A 20,683-nucleotide genomic window follows, 5' to 3' on the forward strand; every position below is an offset into this window, starting at 1 on the left:
TCCCAAAGAGTTTGCGGACGCTCAAAATGTAGAACTGGAGTCACAGAAATGAATAAAACGAACGGACCTGGACCATGAACCAGCTTTCGCCCTACTATATGTTGTATGTTGTAGCAAGTGTATATTGTTGACTTGTACCATTATATGAAATGATATATGTTGATACTAGAGTTATTAGGACTCAAAATACTGTGTATCTCTGCTATATTGTATCTGACCCTTACCTCTTCCCTCATGACCCTGCATGTCGATTTGCTGATCATGAATAAACAAAGGTTCAAACAAACAAACAAACTTTGAAGCTTGTGCAAAGAAATACAGAACTGTTACAGTTTAGGTTGGAACCACGACATGACAACTTGGCAACTCAGCTCTGAAAAAATCAAATTTCAACTCATGGCGTTTACATAAAAATCCATATTGGGAGAAATTGAAAATAGCTTTAATTGGTACACAACCATATTCTATTCTTCTGCAGACATTTCAACGACCTGTCAGTTGTTTTCATCAGTGTATAATGAACAGTTTCTTTTAAATAATTTCTTTTATCTAGAGAGCGTGTGGTGAGAGCACTGTCCTAGTGGAACGGGGATGTCAGGTACTGGTAGCTATAGGCTGCTCAATGAAAAATGTCAGATGTATCCTCACCATTATGAAGAGATAGCATCACGGTTGGTTGACGTCACTGCACATTAGAGAGGTATTTTTAGCTTGTGCAATTTCATGGTTACAAAGATGCCTCAGATAATTAGTCATGAATCTTCACTTATTTCCCGAAGACGCTACAGGCTTGTCATATCAACATTAATTTTCATTCAGTAGTTCATTCCCTGATGAACACAATATCATTGTGCTGTAAGATATTGGCTGAAATCTAGTATAATTATAATAAAACTGTTCAAGAGCCTAGTGATCTTCTTCTTTCATTTTGAGGCTACCAACTTCAACCTGCTGAAGACTTTTGTAGCCTACAAACCGACTGTAAGGTTTTGCAATTTGCACACCAGGGCATGCCCCTACTCTTTTTTGAAAGGTGTGGTGGGCCCTTTAACTGTTCTTTCACGGGACCTCAATTTAACGTTTGGTCCTGTCCTATCATATTTCTAGTAGATCATGACCTCTCTATACATACCAAACATCACAACATTATGCATCAACAACTTCTTCTGCAATTCAACCACAAACAAAACCACAAATTTTACCCAAAACATTAACCTCCTTCCGGTCAATTAAACGAGGAGTTATAATGAAAACCAACAAATTAACCTATTACGGCCCCCGTTGCCTGATAAGGTCTTGCCGCTCAGTTTTACAGTCCACGTTGCCATGGCAACACGTTATTGGAGTCCTTATCGTCCTGACCTGTTCCCTGAAGTCTGAGTCCCAATCTGCTGTAGATTACAATCATCCCAGTCCAATAATGCCCAGCTGCAAAAACATGGCTGCAAACTACGGATGTTTACTGGTACCTACACGTAGTTCGTCCGTTCGGACCCTTGTAGTGTCTAGTGGTACATGTACATAGCGCAGCAGGATTCCTGGCTTTCTTAGAGTCAGTAGATATCATTACAGGAAGAGGTTGCAAGCTCTTCCCCTTTAAAACAGGGGACCCCCCAATTTACGTCCCTTCCGAAAGACGGGTGCAGTCCCAACCATGATGCCCTGACCCAGGATTTGAACCGAAGTTTCCCAGTTACCAACTTATTAGAACTAGTAGCTCAACTATGAGGTGACCAGTTGAGCTACTAGGACATCCCTGAAGGGTACCAGTACAGTACCGCAAAAATCATTTAGATACAGGTCCAAAATACTGAAACATCAATGTACCGTTACTTTGAAAACAATAGATTTACACTCACAAGTGTATAAGTTTTTGGCTTATTTTGTACATTTTATCTGTCAATCATAACTCCATAAGTTGAAAAATTGAAATAACAATCAACGAATTAATGATTTGAATATGTTGTTGACTGATGTTTAAATCAATCAGAACTACAGTTACTGTAATATTATGTACGCTTTTAGAATTTTCTCTATGAAATTCAAAGATTGATTTAAAAGTCAATCTTGCCAGTGTTATTCATTTAATGATCATGATGATATTTGTGTAATTAGACACTTAAAGAGAAAATCTGGTTGAATCTAAACATTTGCTTTTTTTAAACCTACATGTAAACCTTTGACATTTTTCCCAGAGAGGCAATTGACAGAGAGACCAAACGGCCCAGACAACTAGACATCCTGGGGCAATATTGCCAATAAATAAATCAATAATTGAATAAGTTTGCGTTACAACTTCCCTCGCAAGCCGCAAATTACGACTTTTACTACACCAATATAATTTCCATTACCGTTAACCACAGCGTAATAAAATGCTGAGGCTCAGAAAGGGATTTCTCTCTTCTATCCCAAAAACCGTTCTTGTGGAAATCATGACCATAATGTATTGTAACTACTGTAAATCGCTTTAATATAGCAGCAGGAAAATATAGCGGTTGGGGGAAAATGGAGCAGGTCACGGCACTTAATTCTAACGTTGGGAACAAACATTACTATCACAAATATTAAAGATTGAATATTAGCAATGATGAATTTTAGCTGTTGACTAGTGACCGTTAAATCAGCTAAAATTAAGTTAGTTACAGTTAACAAATCAAGAATTACAGTATTTAGATTTGTTAATGTACTGTTCCTAGAGTTAGTGTATCGTCCCTTTGTATTTTATCCTAATATGACTCCAGGCTTGTAAAGCCTGGCTTTATGTCACAGAGACCAATTATAACTCTACAGAACTACATATTTCATATTTCAACAGAAAAACAGCTTTCTATACAAAAAAACATGAGTCTAGTAAAATGAAGTGAGGCAACAATTATGCCAAATTTTCCTCCATAAGCTACATAACTGAAGTCAATACAAATGAAGGACAATGTTTTCAGTCAGTAGATCTGAAAGCTTAAAATTCATTGATAATTAATTTCTACCGATATGAAATAATACCTAGAGTAGAGAAGATTCTAATAGATATTCTTGTTATTAGAAGATTGCTGTAGAATATGACAAAACATCAATTGAATATATGTATTCTGAATAGCAAAAAAATTGATATCCTTAACAATACAGGTAAGGGTAAGAGTCACTAATATAACGTGCTATAAAGAATAAAATTAACAAACCAGAATATGAAACTCTATATTCTTGTGAATACAAAAATGTAGAAGTCAAAATATCGGATCAAATATGATGATATTCTAACAACAAATTTGTTGAAATTCTAAACAATTCAGGTAACGATAAGTCACAAACAGAAGGTACTATAAATAATAGAGTACAAAATCAACGAAACGTACCAACCACAAATATCTCACACCTCCTGCACAATGTGTTCCTTACCGCTTATTGTGTAACCATTATGTACTCCCTCCCACGGTTTAGCCCTTAATAATAGCTAATGGCTAGCTGGGCAACCTTTGATGCATCAGCCAAACAAATAAACAAACCTACCACACAAACAGCTTCAGCTCTGTAATCTGTATGTCTATATGCCCATATGTATTTTTACATCAAACCCAGGTATAGACTAGCCTTTACAAAGGCTAAAGGTATCTTAATAAACAGAATGAACAGAACATACCTAACCTACAAGTTAGTACAACAAAGAGAACATGTCACAAAGAGAAATATTTCGCACTATGTACAACAAATAAACTGATATTTTAAACATTACAATGTCAGGTATTGGTAAGAGTCACAAATAGAATGTGCTATAAAGTAAAAAATTAGTAAATCAGAATATTGAATGTGCTAAGCTTTAAGCACATCACAAAGAGAAATATTGTATGCATATACATAACTATCTAATTGTTTATAAGGGACACTCACTGTATGTCCACTAAACTGAGAACACACATAAAATACCACTCAGTATTTTATCAAGGCTTGAATTATTGTAAATCTATATGTAATTTTTATGAAGCCAACCGATGTAAATACCAACAAAGTCCAGTTCTGTAATAATGATCAAATCCAATCCAGTCACAGAGAGAGCTATCTGTCACAAATAGAAAGACTAGATAAGTGCTATAAAGCATAAAATTAGTAAATCAGAATTTTGAATGTACTACAATGTAAGCACTAAGCATGTCACAAAGTGAAATATTCATTTTATTTATTAAGCGAAATAATATCTGTCACCTACCGCACAAACGGCATTCTGCCTCACCAACGGCTTCCTAGGGGGGCGGGGATGGTTCCCCGTGGAGTCGTCCACGCTGGGCACGGAGGGCAGGAGAATTACCTCGTCCTGACTACGGAAACACACACGCTTCATCGTCATCGGTTGGACTCTCCACACACGGACGGACGGAACACTCAGCTGTTCCCTAAGCGCTGACGGAACAAACCCACGGCACACACGGACCCTCCCCCATCGCGGTCAGAACGTGCTCCGCCGAAAAAAAGCCTTGAATGACACGGATGGTAGACACACAGCCCGGCGTATTCTCCAACCAATACACGCAATCTTGGGCCGATACTTCACCCGATGAGGACACAGCTCCTTCGAAGCACAAGCTGTCCGCTCTTCCACATCTGTTTAAGAAGCGCTGAGCGGGGATTTGGCTACGGCGCCGGCACAATTCCCAAAAAGCTGTTATTATTTCTCCGGCGACTACAAATCAAACCAATTCGCAGCTTCTCACCCCGGCTACTTCAGTATGGCGTGTCAGACTTTCCGAATGTTCCGAGAAGAGAAGACGGGGGAGCGTTGTTTCTTTCTCTCTTCCTCTCTCCCTGCCGATTGGTTCGCTATGAAGCAGGATGTCTGAGGATACAGCCCCCTTCCTGATCATTCATCCCACACCCACGCGCAGCGCGCAATCCGTATGCAGAAATTCCAAGGTCTTCCGTCCTCTCCCTGCGATGGAATCCACTCAGGAATCAATGAGAGGCCACGCAATTTTGATTGACAGCTCGGTGGGACAAGCGTCGGCGCATCCCTAACAGCAGAGCACCGTCAATGGGCTGGCGGTGCATTGATTTGAGTTGCAGCCGGAGGGGATGAATTAAACATGCGCAGCTGACTTACAACAGGCAGGCTTGTAACAAGCCGCTGTGATTAGTTCTACTCAGAGCTGGGTCATCTGTCACGGAGTGGCAGGCGGGGGGAGGGAATAATGGACGTCTGAAGGACAGAATAGGGAACTGAAGGGCAAAATAAAGCTCATCACTGAAGGACAGTCATTATAATAACTAGAATGGTGCAAAAGCTGGATATGTTGTAAGTGTATTGATATAATTGAATGTACATGAAGCAAATTGAAGGATTGTTACATGTAGCAAACTGAAAGAGAAAGTACACTGTAGTAAATTCACAATTATAGAGGACTGAAGGGCAAAATAGATGTCATCACTGAAGGACAGTCACTGTAATTATACCATATATCATAGCAATACAAGGATAGAATGGTGGAAATGTTGAATGTGTCGTTAGTGTATAATTCTTAATTATGTCCATGTAGCAAATAAACTTAAAGAGAAAGTACATTGTTGTAACTTTGGTATAGAAAACTGAAGGGCAAAATAGATCTCATCACTAGTACTGAAGGGCAGTTTCTGCAATAACTAGAATGGTGCAAATGCTGGATATGTTGTAAGTGATTTGATCTATAATTGAATGTACATGTAGCAAATTGAAGGATAGCAAACTGAATCTGTAGTAAATTCAGAATAGAGGACTGAAGGACAGTCAATACCATGATATAATTATATAAATGCCATAATGGTGCATGTGTAATGTTATGATGTTGATTTCGTTTCTTTTGTTACTTGGTTTCAATTGGATTTTTAATTGTATGTCACCTTTGTAATTATCAGTTTGCTACTGTCATAATACATTGACAGTTTTTATTTTGTTCTTAATGTCTTTATGAGAAGAGGATTCATATATAATAAAAGCAATTTGTGCTTCTTGTCCAACACTTCTTAAATACATGTATAATGTGAATAAAATAAAATAAACATAACAGTGGAAATGCTGTATATGTTGTTAGTGTATTCATTTGAATGTGGAAAATTGAAGGAATGTTACAGACTGTAGCAAACTGAAGGACACAGTATACAGCAGTAAATTCAAGGATAGACTGTAGGAAGTTGAAAGAACAAGTAAAATGTAGCAAATTGAAGGTCACAAAAAGGGCAGAATGTAGCAAACTGACTGACACAATGTAGCAAATTAAAGTACAGACTGAAGCATACTGAAGCATAGAATGTAACAAAATCTTAGGCCCTTATGTTTGAAATTAATAAAAAATCTACTGATCGTGTGAGCTGAAATCAAAGAACATTTTTCATCCAGGTATTTATTGATAGGCTGTTCCTATGGCAACCAAGAGCTTAGAAACAAACAACAAATAAACAACAAACTGAATCATAGTCGTCATTTGTTCCACACTAGCTTCAATCAAAATGTACGAGGGAACAACAAAGGGTCTGAAAATCATGCATATACTATAATAAAGCAATCATTTTCTTTCATCCTGCGATATATACAAGTTAGCTAGTAGCATGCAACCACTCCTGGCGAATTTTGTAGGTAACAGAGATAACTTATTTTGAGCCCTGAAGCCCAGGCAGATACTCGTGGTGCCCTTGAAAAAGTGACCTTTGACAAAAAAACACCGGTACCTGTTCCGCCATACCTTCCACGCACTGTGTGTTGGAAAAACATGATAAATAGATAAATAAATTTGGGGATTAAGTCATATCCTAAGTTGTAACTGTAACATTAGTGCGATCTTTTTATCATTTCCTTTTTCAAATCAGAAAAAAATGAAGGCAGGAGCAAATCCGAGAACCAAGGACTTACATTGGTACGGTCTAATGAAGTACCAGGTTCTGATTGGATGAAACGGGGCAGCGATGGATTTGACCTTTCCAAACTGCCACAATGAAATGTCAGGACACGGCCAGCAATATCAGGGCAACCACACAGGGAGCCGCGGGTCTGTGCTGAGCAGGCAATTTTCTTTAGCTGTGAAACGCACGAGCGAGTAGTACGGTCTCCTGGCTCCAGGGAATCAAACCTGGGCCAACCAACACACAGACCAAATGCACTTACCACTAGGCTTAAAGGACTGGTTAGACTGGTCAGTAAGTGGTGCTTGAACCACACTGGCTGCATGCAAACCACAATGTTGTAGACTTCCTTCCAATTTGAGCCTTACAGCACTAAAGCAATAATACCTTGTGAAAATATATTGGATTGACCTCAAATACTCTTCTTCATACACATACATTTTATTATATAAGAGCGCAAGTAAGAGGGAGAGACAGAGATATAGATAGACTCATAGAGAGAAAGAAAGACAGACAGAGAGGGGGAGAGAGATTAGGAGAGAGAGAGAGAGAGAGAGAGAGAGAGAGAGAGACAGCAATTTTGAGGACAATGAATGTGCATGTAAAGAGAGGCCGAGTAAAGGTTAGACATCCTTATAAGAGCCTCTGAATGGATTGTGATGATATTTGCTATGAAGGTGGGTTGGGAAGAAAAAAGTCAAGGTCAAACTTGGGTCTCCTGGCTGCTGACGTTGGTACTGCAGCAGAACATCCGGCTTTTGTATCTTTAGCCCTATGCCTGCCATGACTTTAAATTTTGGTAGCAGATCACTTTTGATGTAAGGAGGAAGTGGTGTAGATTTCAGCCCATAGCTAGCAGCTAACACTGGAACTGCAGGGAGATTTTTCTGCCTGTGTCCTTCACAAATAATTATGATATGTAATGTGTGTGCATCATAACCATAATAAATTCCATAGCTAAGTGATACATAAATTTCAAAGCTAGCTGGCATTTAACCAAACAATGCTTCCATATTGCCTTGCATTAGTACTCAGTAACACTAGAAGTAAGCCTGCTAGGAGCAATCTGGTCACTGATAAATCCAACTGTCTCTAATGTCTTCTGAAATAAGTACAAGTATAAATGGTCTCTAATGCCTTCAGACAGTGAGTGTAACATGATGTGCTGGGGTGGGGTGGGGTGGGGAGGGGAGGGGAGGGACCACTTTTTGTGACAGATGAGCCCTGAGTAGATTTTTACACCAGGATGACATGGATTTCACTTAGGCAGCCAGGTCTAAAAATACATCTACAGTAATTGTTTTACCAGGTACAGGTACATTTGTATGCTGCCCAGTTTTGACGAATCTCTCTTAAACAGCTGGCAGGGGAAAATACAAATGACCTCACATATAATGTAGCAACACACACGTACAAACACATACACACATGCACACACACAAATATACACTTAGTTACACACAAGCACACGCAAATTCAAACACTCACTCACACACACTCATACTCAGACACACAATTGTTGCAGTTTTCCCCCATGTGATAGGGGGCTCTTTAGCAAAGAGAAGATGACTCATGACCATGTGATCAATGACAGACTGTACCTCACTCCTATATAATCATCATGATCATGTAACGACTGACCTCTGTTGACCTTGTAGCCTCCACAGACTTCTTCGAGGCGGTGTCCATGACGACAAGAAACAGAAACGGAACAGACCGCACCAATCAGGACGTCACCATAGCGATGTCTGTAAAGACAGAACGAGAAATTTGAAAAATCTGGCAATGTTTTCACAAAATTGGTGCATATCTGTAACCATATGCATACTTAGTATATATATACTAAGAGTCAGATGTAGAGCATACAATTGTATCGCGGAAGTAGTACATTTCAAAGTTCATCTGATGGATATCAAGTTTACTTAGAAAAGAAAAACTTCTGGAAACAACATATGCAAATGTGCATTACTATATGTATCTTTCCGATCAAGACATGACTGAAATGCCAAGAATCTTACAAATTTAGACCAGTTTAAACTTAAGAATGCCATTTTACTTCGATGACTTGTATTTTTGTATACACAAGCCTTCAGTGCCAAATACCATTGACACATTTCAAATTTCACAATTTACTTTGTACTCTTAATAGTATAATGAAAACAAGAATTTTGGACTGTCTTGACATGACTGAAATGTCAAGAATCTTACAAATTTGGACAACATTAATCTTAAGAGCGTCGTTCTACTACAATGTTTTGTACACATGAGCCTTCAGTGCCAAATACCATTGACACATTTCAACTTTCAAGTTGTTTACATTGTAATATAATAAAAACAAGAATTTTGGACTGTCCTTTAACTGAGAACACAGACGTGCTCACCTTATAATTAGCCCAGGTTTTCCCAAAGGCATAGCCAGGTAACATACCCATCCATCCATCCCTTAATTAAAATGCATTCCTAACATACCACACAGGAATACTACAATTGAGGTAATTCCAGGGTACTGCAATATTGCAGCATATGCTAGGCGGCATTTTATATATAGGGCATTTCAATTTACATGTAATCATCTTCAAAATAAAGTTCAAATCAACAATTTAGTCATGGTTTTCTGAGTTATGTTGCTTTCAAACAACTGACAAAGAGATAAGTTTAACATAGTCATGTTGTCAAGTTACTTAATGGCATAAGAGATCAGTACAATCATATATGTGGTGTTTATGCAAAATGTTTTGGATGCTTTTGATTTAATAGATTTACTTAGAGTTAGAGAATAATATATTAAAAACTTAATATGATTTTGAAACAGTTATTTTCTTAACCCTCCCCTGCTATATAACATAACAACACATCTAAATTTGGTACTGAAAAGCTACGTTACTAGGGGGGCAAGGTTAAGTATGTACTGTGACCTACATGTATGAGTAAGTGAGACCATAGTGCAAACAATCTACATGTACGACTAAGAGCTCTCATAATGCAAACAATCTATATAATAATCTAAGAGCTCCTACACACAGCATAATACTGTATCCTTAGTAGCAAATTACATTGTGTTGTATAATAATATTTCAACCTTTTTCATTTGAAGTTCCCTAGCTCTCGACTTTACACTATTAATCATTATAGAGTAACTCTGAGCTGTTTGATATACCCGACTTTGAGACTTTCATAGATAATCTACACTAATGTCTCTGATTCGACACATTAAGTACAGGTACTCTTTATTGTCAACAGCGGCTCCATGCAAAAGAGCCACTTATTGAGAGTAGAACATATTATATACACAAGTACAAGAGTACCTTATATAACATCCACTTTCCCCCTCTACACAGTGCTATAGTATACTTAAGTGTGTTTAAATGATTTATCAAATCTGAAAACACTAAAAAGCCTTATTACCTGCCAGCTAATCTTATTATTCTTATCCAATGAGCCGAACTTACAACATTATCTTTGAGATAAGATGTGACCTTTTGGATCCAGTTGCATGATTTTGCAAGCGATCTCTTTCATAAGCACCCTCTGATAAGACGTTACTGTGAATCTTGAAATGTTCACGTTGGATTTATCTTTGCAGATTTTTTAGTGAACTCTCTGACGTTTAATCTTGACACCATGAATGTATATTCTACAAAGTACTGTAACTATGTAAGGCCACACCATTTTAATTTCTTGGTTAACGGAATTTTTAAAAAAATACTAGATTGGCAAATCAACATGAAAACAGAATCTCAGAGGAAAGTTTGTACTTTGGTGCACACAATTTTAGGGAGTGAACAGGGTCAGGTGCAAGTTTTCACCCCAGCCTTCTGTTTTCATTACTTTTTTTTGTTAGAATTTAAAAAAAAATCTGTTAACCAAGAAATTAAATTGGTGTGTCCTAAGCTCCTTCTGATAAAGGATTATACTGTGAATCTTGAAATGTTCACATTGGATTTATCTTTGCACATTTTTTTAAGTGAACTCTCTGACGTTTAATCGTGACACCGTGAATATATATTCTACAAAGTACTGTATGGCTTTTTTTAATTACTTGGTAAACGGAATTTCTAAAAAAAAATGCTAGATTGGAAAATCAACATGAAAACAGAATCTCAGAGGAAAGTTTGTACTTTGGTGCACACAATTTCAGGGAGTGAACAGTGTCAGGTGCAAGTTTTCACCCCAGCCTTCTGTTTTCATTACTTTTCTTTTGCTAAAATCTAAAAAAAAATCTGTTAACCAAGAAATTACATTTGCATTAGTGTGGCCTATTTTGGAATTTTTCCAACCGCTACCTTAAAAAAACACGAAAAATAGCCTGGAGTCCAGCCTTGTTATTGAACTTGTTAGCTTTGGTACATTCCCAACTGGCACCACTCAGCTGGACTCCAGGCTACGCGAAAAAAAACTCCTTTTTCTTCTGGCGCAAAATTAAGTCACCATTAGAAATAATGAAGTTACAGCATCAAAGCAGGGCTCAAAATAGTTCTTGCCTTATTTACCTGCAATTTTACAAGCTGTCAAAGTAAACAGTTCATCTACAATTTTTCTGAAATTTCTCGGCCTGAAGAAGCCTATATTATCATAGTAAATGGCTTTGAATAAGAGTCTGTAATTTGCTTAAAAGCCTGGTCTAATGGAAGGAGCTCTTTAAAGAGGTCTATCCTAATTTCTCTGCAATTACAGATAAAAAGGAAACCACTCTCATCCTACATACTGTCATAGAACATAGAATGTCATCTATGTACCAGTGAATGCCATATGAACATAGAATGTTATCTATGTACCAGTGAATGCCATACTTTGTACCTTGTACAATTGTTGTGCAATAAAGTTATTATATTATTTATCACAGAACCCACAGAAAAAATGGGTTGTCTTCAACTGTCTCAGAAAAGAAGTTAAATGCAGTAAGTAACTGTACTGTTCTACATGGTCCTTTTCACAATACAGTACTTGAACATAGCCCACAGGCAAGAATTTGACAGATTGAGAGATGAACTTTTTTATTTGATAACACTTAAAAGTACATCATTGTAGCCCTGGCCTAGGGCTAAATGCAGATGTACAATACATGCTAGAATCACCAATGTAACAGGAAAATTGCTGAATACCTACCGTAACATTTAAATTCAAAAGACAGTCACACACAGGATTTCCTAGAAACATATTACTGTATTATGTCGTTATGACAACAACCTTGAAATACAATCCAGCTACAGGTGAGCTATGCTTTACTTCACTGCTGCTTAGCTGACTTAATACAAAGCTTTTTTTCCGCTGGCAAAATTGCCAAAACATCTTTTTACCTGCAATCTGTCAATTTTTTCTGTAGATTGCAAAATGAGTATTTTGAGCCCTGAAAAGGTGTCAAGGATAACTTATAGAAACTAGCTGCCAAATCATGCATGTTAGCCAAGCATGAATGAGGGTGTAATGTGTATCATAACAAATAAAATGCCGACTTTAATCCTCTTACAGTGTTTCGTGACTAACAAAATTTTGCGGTGGTTTCATTCAACTTTGGCCAACGCCCTTAGGTTTCCAATTCTAGTAAGTGACAACTGTTTGCGCTTAGAGGAGATACTGACATGCTACATGGCTCTCCTAAAAACACGCAAGCACAAGTCACCAAGAGTCAAATATAGAGAGAGACAATTGACTTGTAACAGAACCAAGTGAAACCCAGCACCAAGAGACAACGTCTGGCGATATGATAGACGTTAAACAAGGACAACAACAACAACAACAAAAACGTAGCTTGACTCCATAAAAGTACCATTAGTACTGTTACAGTAGTAGTACCTAATAATCATAAGTGTTCCTCAAGTCTCAATCACTTTTTACTAGCCTTTAACCCTTTATCCTGTGGGTGGAAGATTAACTCATACTGTAAATGCCGTTAAGTTCGTGTGGTTTTTATTTGGCGCTAAGGCGAAAATGGAGTGTTTGCGGTGGATTTAAGTTCGCTGCAGTGCTATAGTCACATACTGCTACAGTATCAGATAAAAATGTTTGCAGTGGCTTTCTTCACCACGAAAACCACGAACATAAAACCACTGCAAGTATTTCTGCATTTACGGTAACTGATTTTGAAGTGTGGACTTTTGATATTGGTACAGAACTTATACAAAGTTGTACTATTTTCCATGGCAAATTTTTACCACAACATGCATGTGATCTTCCAGAAGTGTCGTGTGCAAAGGGTCAAAGGCTGTTGGTAGTATTTTCTTTTGAAGATAATAATTCATCTCATATACCACAGGGCCTAGTCTACACATTTACAATGTTCAGGTATATGGACCAATACTAGTATTAATAATTTGAGAAATGTATTTCTTGGACTATACTGGGTGAAATACCAAAGCAATGTAAAAACATAAAATTGCCAAGTAATGACATAATCCAAACCACATGCATCAAACCTCTTAGACAGCATCCGTCCTAAAGAACAGAGGCATCATTTTTGTCCATACCTCAGCAAATACCAATCATCTGATCAATATCCCTTGTCAATAAATCAATATAGACTTGTCAAAGTGTTCTATGTAACACTTAGATATTCCAATGTTCTTTCCTTGTGTTTCTGCTATAAGCTGTAATTGTTCAAACAACCCCATGCCATAATGTCAACATTTGCACATGATGATCATGATAACGAAAAACGTTTTACCATGATCATGATGTCTCTGTAGTCTACTGATCTAGTGAAGGATACGTCAAATTATTTTGGGAGAACAGATCTTGTAGACTCCATGCCTACTGCATTAGTTTTGTGTGTTTTGCGTGTGAATCACGGCCAGGGCGCGGCGTGAGTTGTCTGGAGCGTGTGGAGACCGGCCGGGGTCCCGCCTACGCCCGCCCACCACCGCACCGCCCATCGCCTGACCGGCCGCTCGGTCAGATAGCAGGGGGGAGGGGGGCGGTGTGTCGTCTGCAACATTTCTCCGGCTGGATTTCAACCTATTTTAACCCATTTTGTGGACTACTATGAGGCACGTAGGGAATATGTGATTACTTAACACTAAAGATGCACGGCAAACGGTACGAAATATTTGGATTTTGGACCCGATTGCGTCCCCGACTGATCTTGCTAATGTAGCCAATATGACGATGAATTTTACACTGCAGTGCGGAAAGTCAGCTGACTTGGTAGTCGCTTCGCGGATCAACGATTTGACCTCAAATAACACTACTTTTACCTGATGAGGTTATCCAGATTTCAAGCACTTATTATGGATTTAGATACTTGATAAAATGGATGGAAAGTACCTTTTTAGGATCCTAAAGAGACGCGGTGAAAGCCCAGAAGATCCTGCACTTTTAAAACTCCGCCATCTTGTTCTGGTAGAGACCCAGGGGACAAAGGTCAAGTGGATGATGGCGGGCCGCCATTGGTCAGCCCGTTTGGCGGGAAGTTTGAATATGGTTACGGGGCGGGGTGACGCCTACTTTCAGCGATGTTGGAAGACTAAAGAAAAATCACAAGCAATTGACAGAAACACGAACAGTATTTCATGCATTTTAGTAAGTATCTTGCTTTTAGGATGTCCCTGTAGCTCAATTGGTAGCGGCTTCGCAGTTGAGCCTTCTGTTTCCAATTAGTTGGATCCGGGAGACCCCGGATCGAATCCGGGAAGGGTATCCTTATCCTGCACCGTCTTTCGGAAGAGACGAAAAATGGGGGTCCCGTGTTCGAGGAGGTGCCTCGAGCTCGTTACAACAGCCTCATTACTCACATGGGTACCTACTTGCTGTAATAATACAACCTGGTTAATTATTATTCCCAATGGCACCTAATATTGCTACCAAAAAGTTTGTCCTTTTGAGAGGGACTTCATTGGTTTGCAAGACAATTGTATAACTTATCTAAATATTTCTTTAAGCATTCTTTAAATACTTCTTGAAAAGAGTTTCAACATGACAAAATCGATGCGTGCATGGACGTCATCCATAAAATCAAGACACTTCGGCCTGATAGCTGATTCGACCTCGGTAACGCCCATTGGGAAGAAACCATTTTGCAAGGTCAAGCGGTATAGATTGGACTATTTTGTTCGTTCCCCCTTCGTGCCTAAGTTAAGGTCCTAACGTCATTTTATGTTCCTTTGCCAATCAGACAAAACTACCCAGTATGTTTAATGTCCAAACTGGTCCACTATACTAGTATCTATGCAATGACGTCCAAATTTGCGCTGAACTGTACTGACATCAAGGACAATAGAAAGTTGTTCCGCCGCATTCTCACAGAGTCACACGCACAGTAAGAACGACTGCTGCAACACTAGTTTTCAGGCTCAAGCGTTTAGTCTGGATAACAAGAAACCATGCAGCTACTCGTAAGCTCAGTTTTTCAAGTTGTTAGTTTTCTCTGGTCTTGCTTAAAAATCAGAATATTTAGTCTGTTTTGTTGTTGGATTTTCATGTGCGTATTTACATGAACAACCCCTTCAGTTTTCGGGTCCAATTTCAAGACATCCAAGGTCACAACTTCTTTTACGTCTGGGATGTATGATGCGTTCTTATATAAGTCGAAACTGATTTTATGTACGTTGACATACTTTATACATTTATATGGGGTCTGAAACAGCGTATGCATAATTAGACGCACAGATATTCATGTAAAAGAATGGATTTCTTTGATTGTGTTTTTACAGGTGTTGTGTGCCACCGCCCTTCTGTTCGCGACCATCGGTGCCGCCCCCGGACAGCAGCAGAAAAGTTTTCTTGAACTACTGAAGAAGGACGCCAGGGAACTGACTGAGCTGGTGAATCATCACGGTAAGTGTGTCTGTTTTGTGCGACCGAACACCTGGCATAAGCCACGAATTTAGCCAGCCATTATTGCAAACTTAAGCTGCCAGTGGCTCCTGAAAATTCACACCTAACATTGCACACAAGACACAATTGTATGATCGCGGTAAATGCATGGATTTAGTTCACAAAAGCGATTGCCAGTTATTAAAACTCGAACTGTAGACTAAAAAGATGGCAGATGTTGACACATTGTAAAGAATGGTTATACTTTGAGAGGGTTTGTTTATTTCAGACAATGCAGTAAAGAATGAAGTCGATAACGATAAGGTAAGGCTTTGGGTTTATACTGTTGTTGTCATAATGGTCAAATGGTCATGAATTTGAATTCATACCTTATCCGATGTAATCTGCTGTAATATAACCTAACATGCAAATGTTAGCATTTAAATTGTGTCATGCATGATTTCATACAAACAAATAAACAACGTATATACATGTAAGCGGCCATGCTGTGTTGAATGAAACAGTGGCTCAGTCTTCTTATCTCACAGGATCTCGCGATGGTTGAACCCTCGGGCAGAGTGGAGGAGTCCAAGCGCCGTAAGTCATCAACTCAACAGACAACACTTATATGATAAATATGCATATGGCCACTCTTAAAGGTTCTTTAAAGAAACAAAATGGGGATTCCACCATACACATATACACGACTCTATTTCCACGTACGTACAATCAAACCTGTACAAGTGACCGCCTCTACGTAATGACCACCTGGCCAATGTGACCACTTTCTGGTGGTCCTCGTATAATTTTTCCTGTTGACACAAGCATTAAGAATCCTGTCTATTGAGTGGTCTTCTTGGGCAGTTTTTCCTATCATAAAAAGTACAGCAGTCTCTATGTAGTATTTTCACGTGAGGCATCACAGCTACCATGATGGTTAGTTGACACTGGAAAAGTTAGGATTGTAAATCTATAATTTTGTGTTAAGTGCTTCACGTAATAAGTACACTGCACATGACTATGCATTTTTTTTTTTTTTTTTCAACCTTTATTTAACCTTGACAGTATGCACAACATACACTCTTCGGCCGAGGCCGTTTTTCAAGAGTTCAAGGGAGGAGGTCAGGGGTCTTTTCAACGTACCATCGGAAAATGGAACATTAATTGTTATACAAAGATAACGTTACAAACAAGTATTTCATAATCACATTCAGCAAATAAATATAAGTCGACGGTATAACATCATTTCCCTACTCGGTAATCATAGTCAGTTCGTAGTTACTCGACGCAACATATTCTTAAATGTTGCAACTGAAGGCGCCGTTCTAAAATTTGGTGTCAGACTATTCCATTGAGTACTACCTGAGTAGGAGATAGACCTTCTATATACTTCTCTACGGACCATTGGTACATACAGTAGGTTAGACTCGCTTTGTCGTGTTGTTCTAGTTGCCCTATCTCTACAGTACGTGAACATGTGTCTCATGTAGGCTGGTACCAGGTTATTAAGAGCCTTATATGTCAGCAAAGCCTTCTGGTGCCTGTGTATAGATCTGATGTCCTTCCAGCCCAGTCGTGTCAGTACTTCAGACGATGGTGTTCTGTACGGAGCTCTCAGTAGCAGCTTCCCGGCTCTGTTCTGCATTCGTTGAAGTTTTTGTAAGTCTTGCTCAGGTGCCGTATCCCAGACAGTACTTGCATATGTTATGTATGGTAGACATATAGTGTTGTATAAAGTACGAAGTGCTGACGTAGGTACAAATTGACTAACATGCTTCATAATACTTATCGATCGTCTTAATTTACCAAGTACATCTTTGACATGACCTTTCCAGTTCAGATGGTTGTCAATGTAATGCCTAAGTACTTATACATGTTGCAGAAAGCTATGAGTTGCCCATTAATAGTCACCCTAGGGTTGTTGCAGTTTCTTAGCCTTTTGTCCGTACCCAGTAGCATGCACTTGCATTTCCCTTCATTCATGGAAAGAGAATTCACGGCGAACCATTGAGACAACCTTTCGAGATCGGTTTGAAGGGCGGTCTCAATGTTCCCAACATCCTTGCTGCTGAAGTGAATGACCGTATCGTCGGCATACATTGAAATTTCACAACTTTGGATACAGTTTTGCATGTCATTTACATAAATAATGAATAACAGTGGTCCTAAAATTGAACCTTGGGGTACGCCATACTTCACTGTATGAAAGTCAGACATGGCTCCATTAACTGCGGTGCAATGCTTTCTACCGGAGAGGTAGGAAGTGAACCAGTCAAGGGGTCCATCCTGAACCCCGTACTTGAACAGTTTTTGCAGAAGGGTAGCATGGTCAAGCGTATCAAACGCCTTTGATAGATCGATAAATACAGCACCTGTAAGCTCTCCAGCGTTCATGGCTCCCAGCCATTTCTCAACTAGTAGATGTGTTGCAGACTGTGTCGAGTGTTTCGGTCTAAAACCGGATTGAACCTCAGAGAGAATGTTGTTTTCTGTGAGATACTCGTACATTTGACTATGTACAGCTCTCTCGAGGATTTTTGAAACAGTTGGTAAAATGCTAACTGGTCTGTAGTTGTTTGGTAGTGATCTATCGCCAGCCTTGTGAATAGGTGTTACCCTCGCATTCTTCCAGTCCTCTGGAAACTCATGTGTTGAGAGCGATTTGTTCAGGATGGCTGTTAGAGGGGTTGCGATGATCTCGGCCGCAGCCTTTAACAGCCTGCTGTTTAGATTGTCTAGGCCGGTCGCTTTACTTGTGTTCAGCATTCGGAGCTCCTGTTTGACAAATTCTACGGAAATGGTTTTAAATGAGAAACGAGCGAGCGATCTCTTCACATATTCCAAGGGGCTTATAGATACCATGGCTGTGTTGATGGATAGCGCTAACTTCTCAGCCACCGTCCCAAAAAAATTGTTCAGTTTTTTTGCGATTTCAGGCGAGGAGCTTGTCTCTCCCGTCTCGTCCTTCATACTTAGGATGCTGCTAGAATTGGATTTACCCAACAGAGACTGGAGGGACTTCCACATAGTCTTAGTCGAGCCCTGGTTGATTTCTTCAATGTAATGGTTTCGCTTCCTGGAGGCAACCAGTCTTTTGGTGTGATTTCGCAGATGCCTATAGGTCTCCCAATCCTTCTCGCTCCCCGTTCTTTCGGCCGTATGTCTCGCTTGGTCACGTAAGGACATAATCTCCCGAATGTCTTCTGAGAGCCATGGTGGCAGGTCAGTTCCCTTTACCTTGAACTTCTTGATGGGGGCATGCTTGTTACACACTGTGTCAAACAGAGATTTCCAGGCGCTAGGCGGACCACATGTCCTGTACGGAGTCGAAGACACTGATCGTTGACCATGGGACTTTCTCTAGATCAGCTATGCATTTGTAGATGCATATTAAATGTTTATACCTGATAGCAAATTTGCCTGATAACAACTTTACCTGATGCCTTCCAGCATAGTGAACAGCACCCATGTCACTGTAATTACGTCATCTAAAACACACTATATTTTGTGTACGAACAGAAGCGATCGGCACGTCCTACCCGATCAACCGATGTTCGGAGCCAGGCCCTGACCACTTCATCACACTGTGCACGGAGTGTGACTTTTGGCGTTATCTACCTGGGTACATACCTGACCATATGTGGGAGGTGAAATGCCAGGGCCAGTCCTGCCTAAACGGTGAGTTCCCCATAATAGTCAAATTTACGTACAACATTTTCAACCCTTGGCAGATTATACAATGTATCATTACCCAAGGATTTCTTCGTGTTTTATCGTCTTACATTGGTGTCTACATAAAGGTATAGATTCGACAACATATAAAATAAAACCAAGCCGAAGATAAGGTAAAACAGATGTATTTAGCGTGGAATCCAATCTGCGTTCAACCCAACAAAGGCATCGCAGCGAATTGTCGGGTGTTCAGTAGTATTGACCTCACCGAGGTTGAACATTATTCGTCAGTCGAATCTGCAGATATACAGACATCCAAACCATATTTCTATGGCGTGTTAAAACTTGGTTAAGTTTTCTGTTAGCATATCTTTTGTTCATTCAGGTTTTGGACGATGCGAGCAGCAGTATGTAACCGTTACCATCATGAGACATAGCGGACAACAACAGCCTGTCCAAATAAAGATCGCGTCAGGCTGCCAGTGCAAAATCCATAAAGATTCAGAGGTGCAAAAATGTTGGGGTTGAAAGTTTCCCTCTCAATAACGACAAGGATAACTGAACTCCATTGACTATTCATGGCCTATAGGGGCTAAATACACCAAGTTAGATAATTATAACGTAAGAGGAATGAAAAGAATTATGCTATATTCCATCTGAATCTACAGTGTTACTTCCCTCACCTTAAAACATATGTGGACAAATTCACAGCGTGTTTCGATAACATCGTAGTTTTCAGATCGCATGCATAACACACGTGAGCATTTCGACCTTTGTTAAATAATGTGCATATTTCTGTTCCTCTTGTATGGCATTTATAAGGAATTGCTCATATATGTCACGGTGAGCATTAATAGAATAATGTTATAGCGCTAAGGTTTATAGCTGATGGCAGTACCAGAAACTCTCATAACCAGAAACCTTTGATTCTATTTGATGTATAAAAGTATTCAGAAGGCGGGTTAGTGTTGAATAATTTGAGGTTTAATTTGGAAAGAATCTGGCTGTTGTTTGGCAGGTGCTGTGCTGATTTAACTGCGGGTGCGGCCACTTAGCCACCACTATCATCTGTATTACATGTGTTATCCACTTCAAGATTAAAGTCTTGTTTTACCATTAGTATACATGCTTGACAATGAATCAGAGAGTTACGAAAGTAAGGTTGATATTTTGTATTTATTTGCACGTAACGTTGTATTTATTGGTGCACTTTTTTTAGCGTTTCTTTGTGTTAGATCAGGAATTTGAAAAATTAGCATATTGTGTTTATATACCAACAATTAAGAGCTTGATTGTGATACTTCATATTGGAATGTGGTTATGTGGACGATACCTACTTTCAGACGATGTTCGTACACTTATAATGAAAAATAATTAACAGAAACACAAACAATATTTTATATTCGCT

General features: G+C 39.2%; 2 protein-coding genes across 10 annotated transcripts in view; one reads left to right on the forward strand and one right to left on the reverse strand.

The window, feature by feature from the left end:
• LOC136449251 (oxysterol-binding protein-related protein 6-like) overlaps positions 1-14,203 on the reverse strand; it is a 64,267-nt gene extending 50,064 nt beyond the window's left edge. For all 9 annotated transcript variants that reach the window (XM_066449200.1, XM_066449199.1, XM_066449198.1 and 6 more), the window contains exons 1-2: positions 14,116-14,203; positions 8,497-8,603 (exon numbers count right to left, since the gene is read on the reverse strand). In XM_066449200.1, coding sequence (XP_066305297.1) covers positions 8,497-8,544 — 48 coding nt within the window. In that variant the 5' untranslated portion in view covers positions 8,545-8,603; positions 14,116-14,203. The remainder of the gene's footprint in view (positions 1-8,496; positions 8,604-14,115) is intronic.
• Positions 14,204-14,975: 772 nt separating this feature from the next.
• LOC136449255 (uncharacterized protein T16H12.9-like) lies at positions 14,976-20,397 on the forward strand. The gene is made up of 6 exons (XM_066449206.1): positions 14,976-15,182; positions 15,501-15,624; positions 15,893-15,927; positions 16,152-16,200; positions 19,123-19,281; positions 19,661-20,397. The coding sequence occupies exons 1-6, from the start codon at positions 15,171-15,173 to the stop codon at positions 19,801-19,803; spliced, it is 522 nt and encodes a 173-aa protein (XP_066305303.1). The 5' UTR covers positions 14,976-15,170; the 3' UTR covers positions 19,804-20,397.
• The last annotated feature ends 286 nt before the right edge of the window (positions 20,398-20,683 follow it).

This window comes from Branchiostoma lanceolatum, chromosome 15 (assembly GCF_035083965.1).
Source record: "Branchiostoma lanceolatum isolate klBraLanc5 chromosome 15, klBraLanc5.hap2, whole genome shotgun sequence".
Taxonomy (NCBI): Eukaryota; Metazoa; Chordata; class Leptocardii; order Amphioxiformes; family Branchiostomatidae; genus Branchiostoma; species Branchiostoma lanceolatum.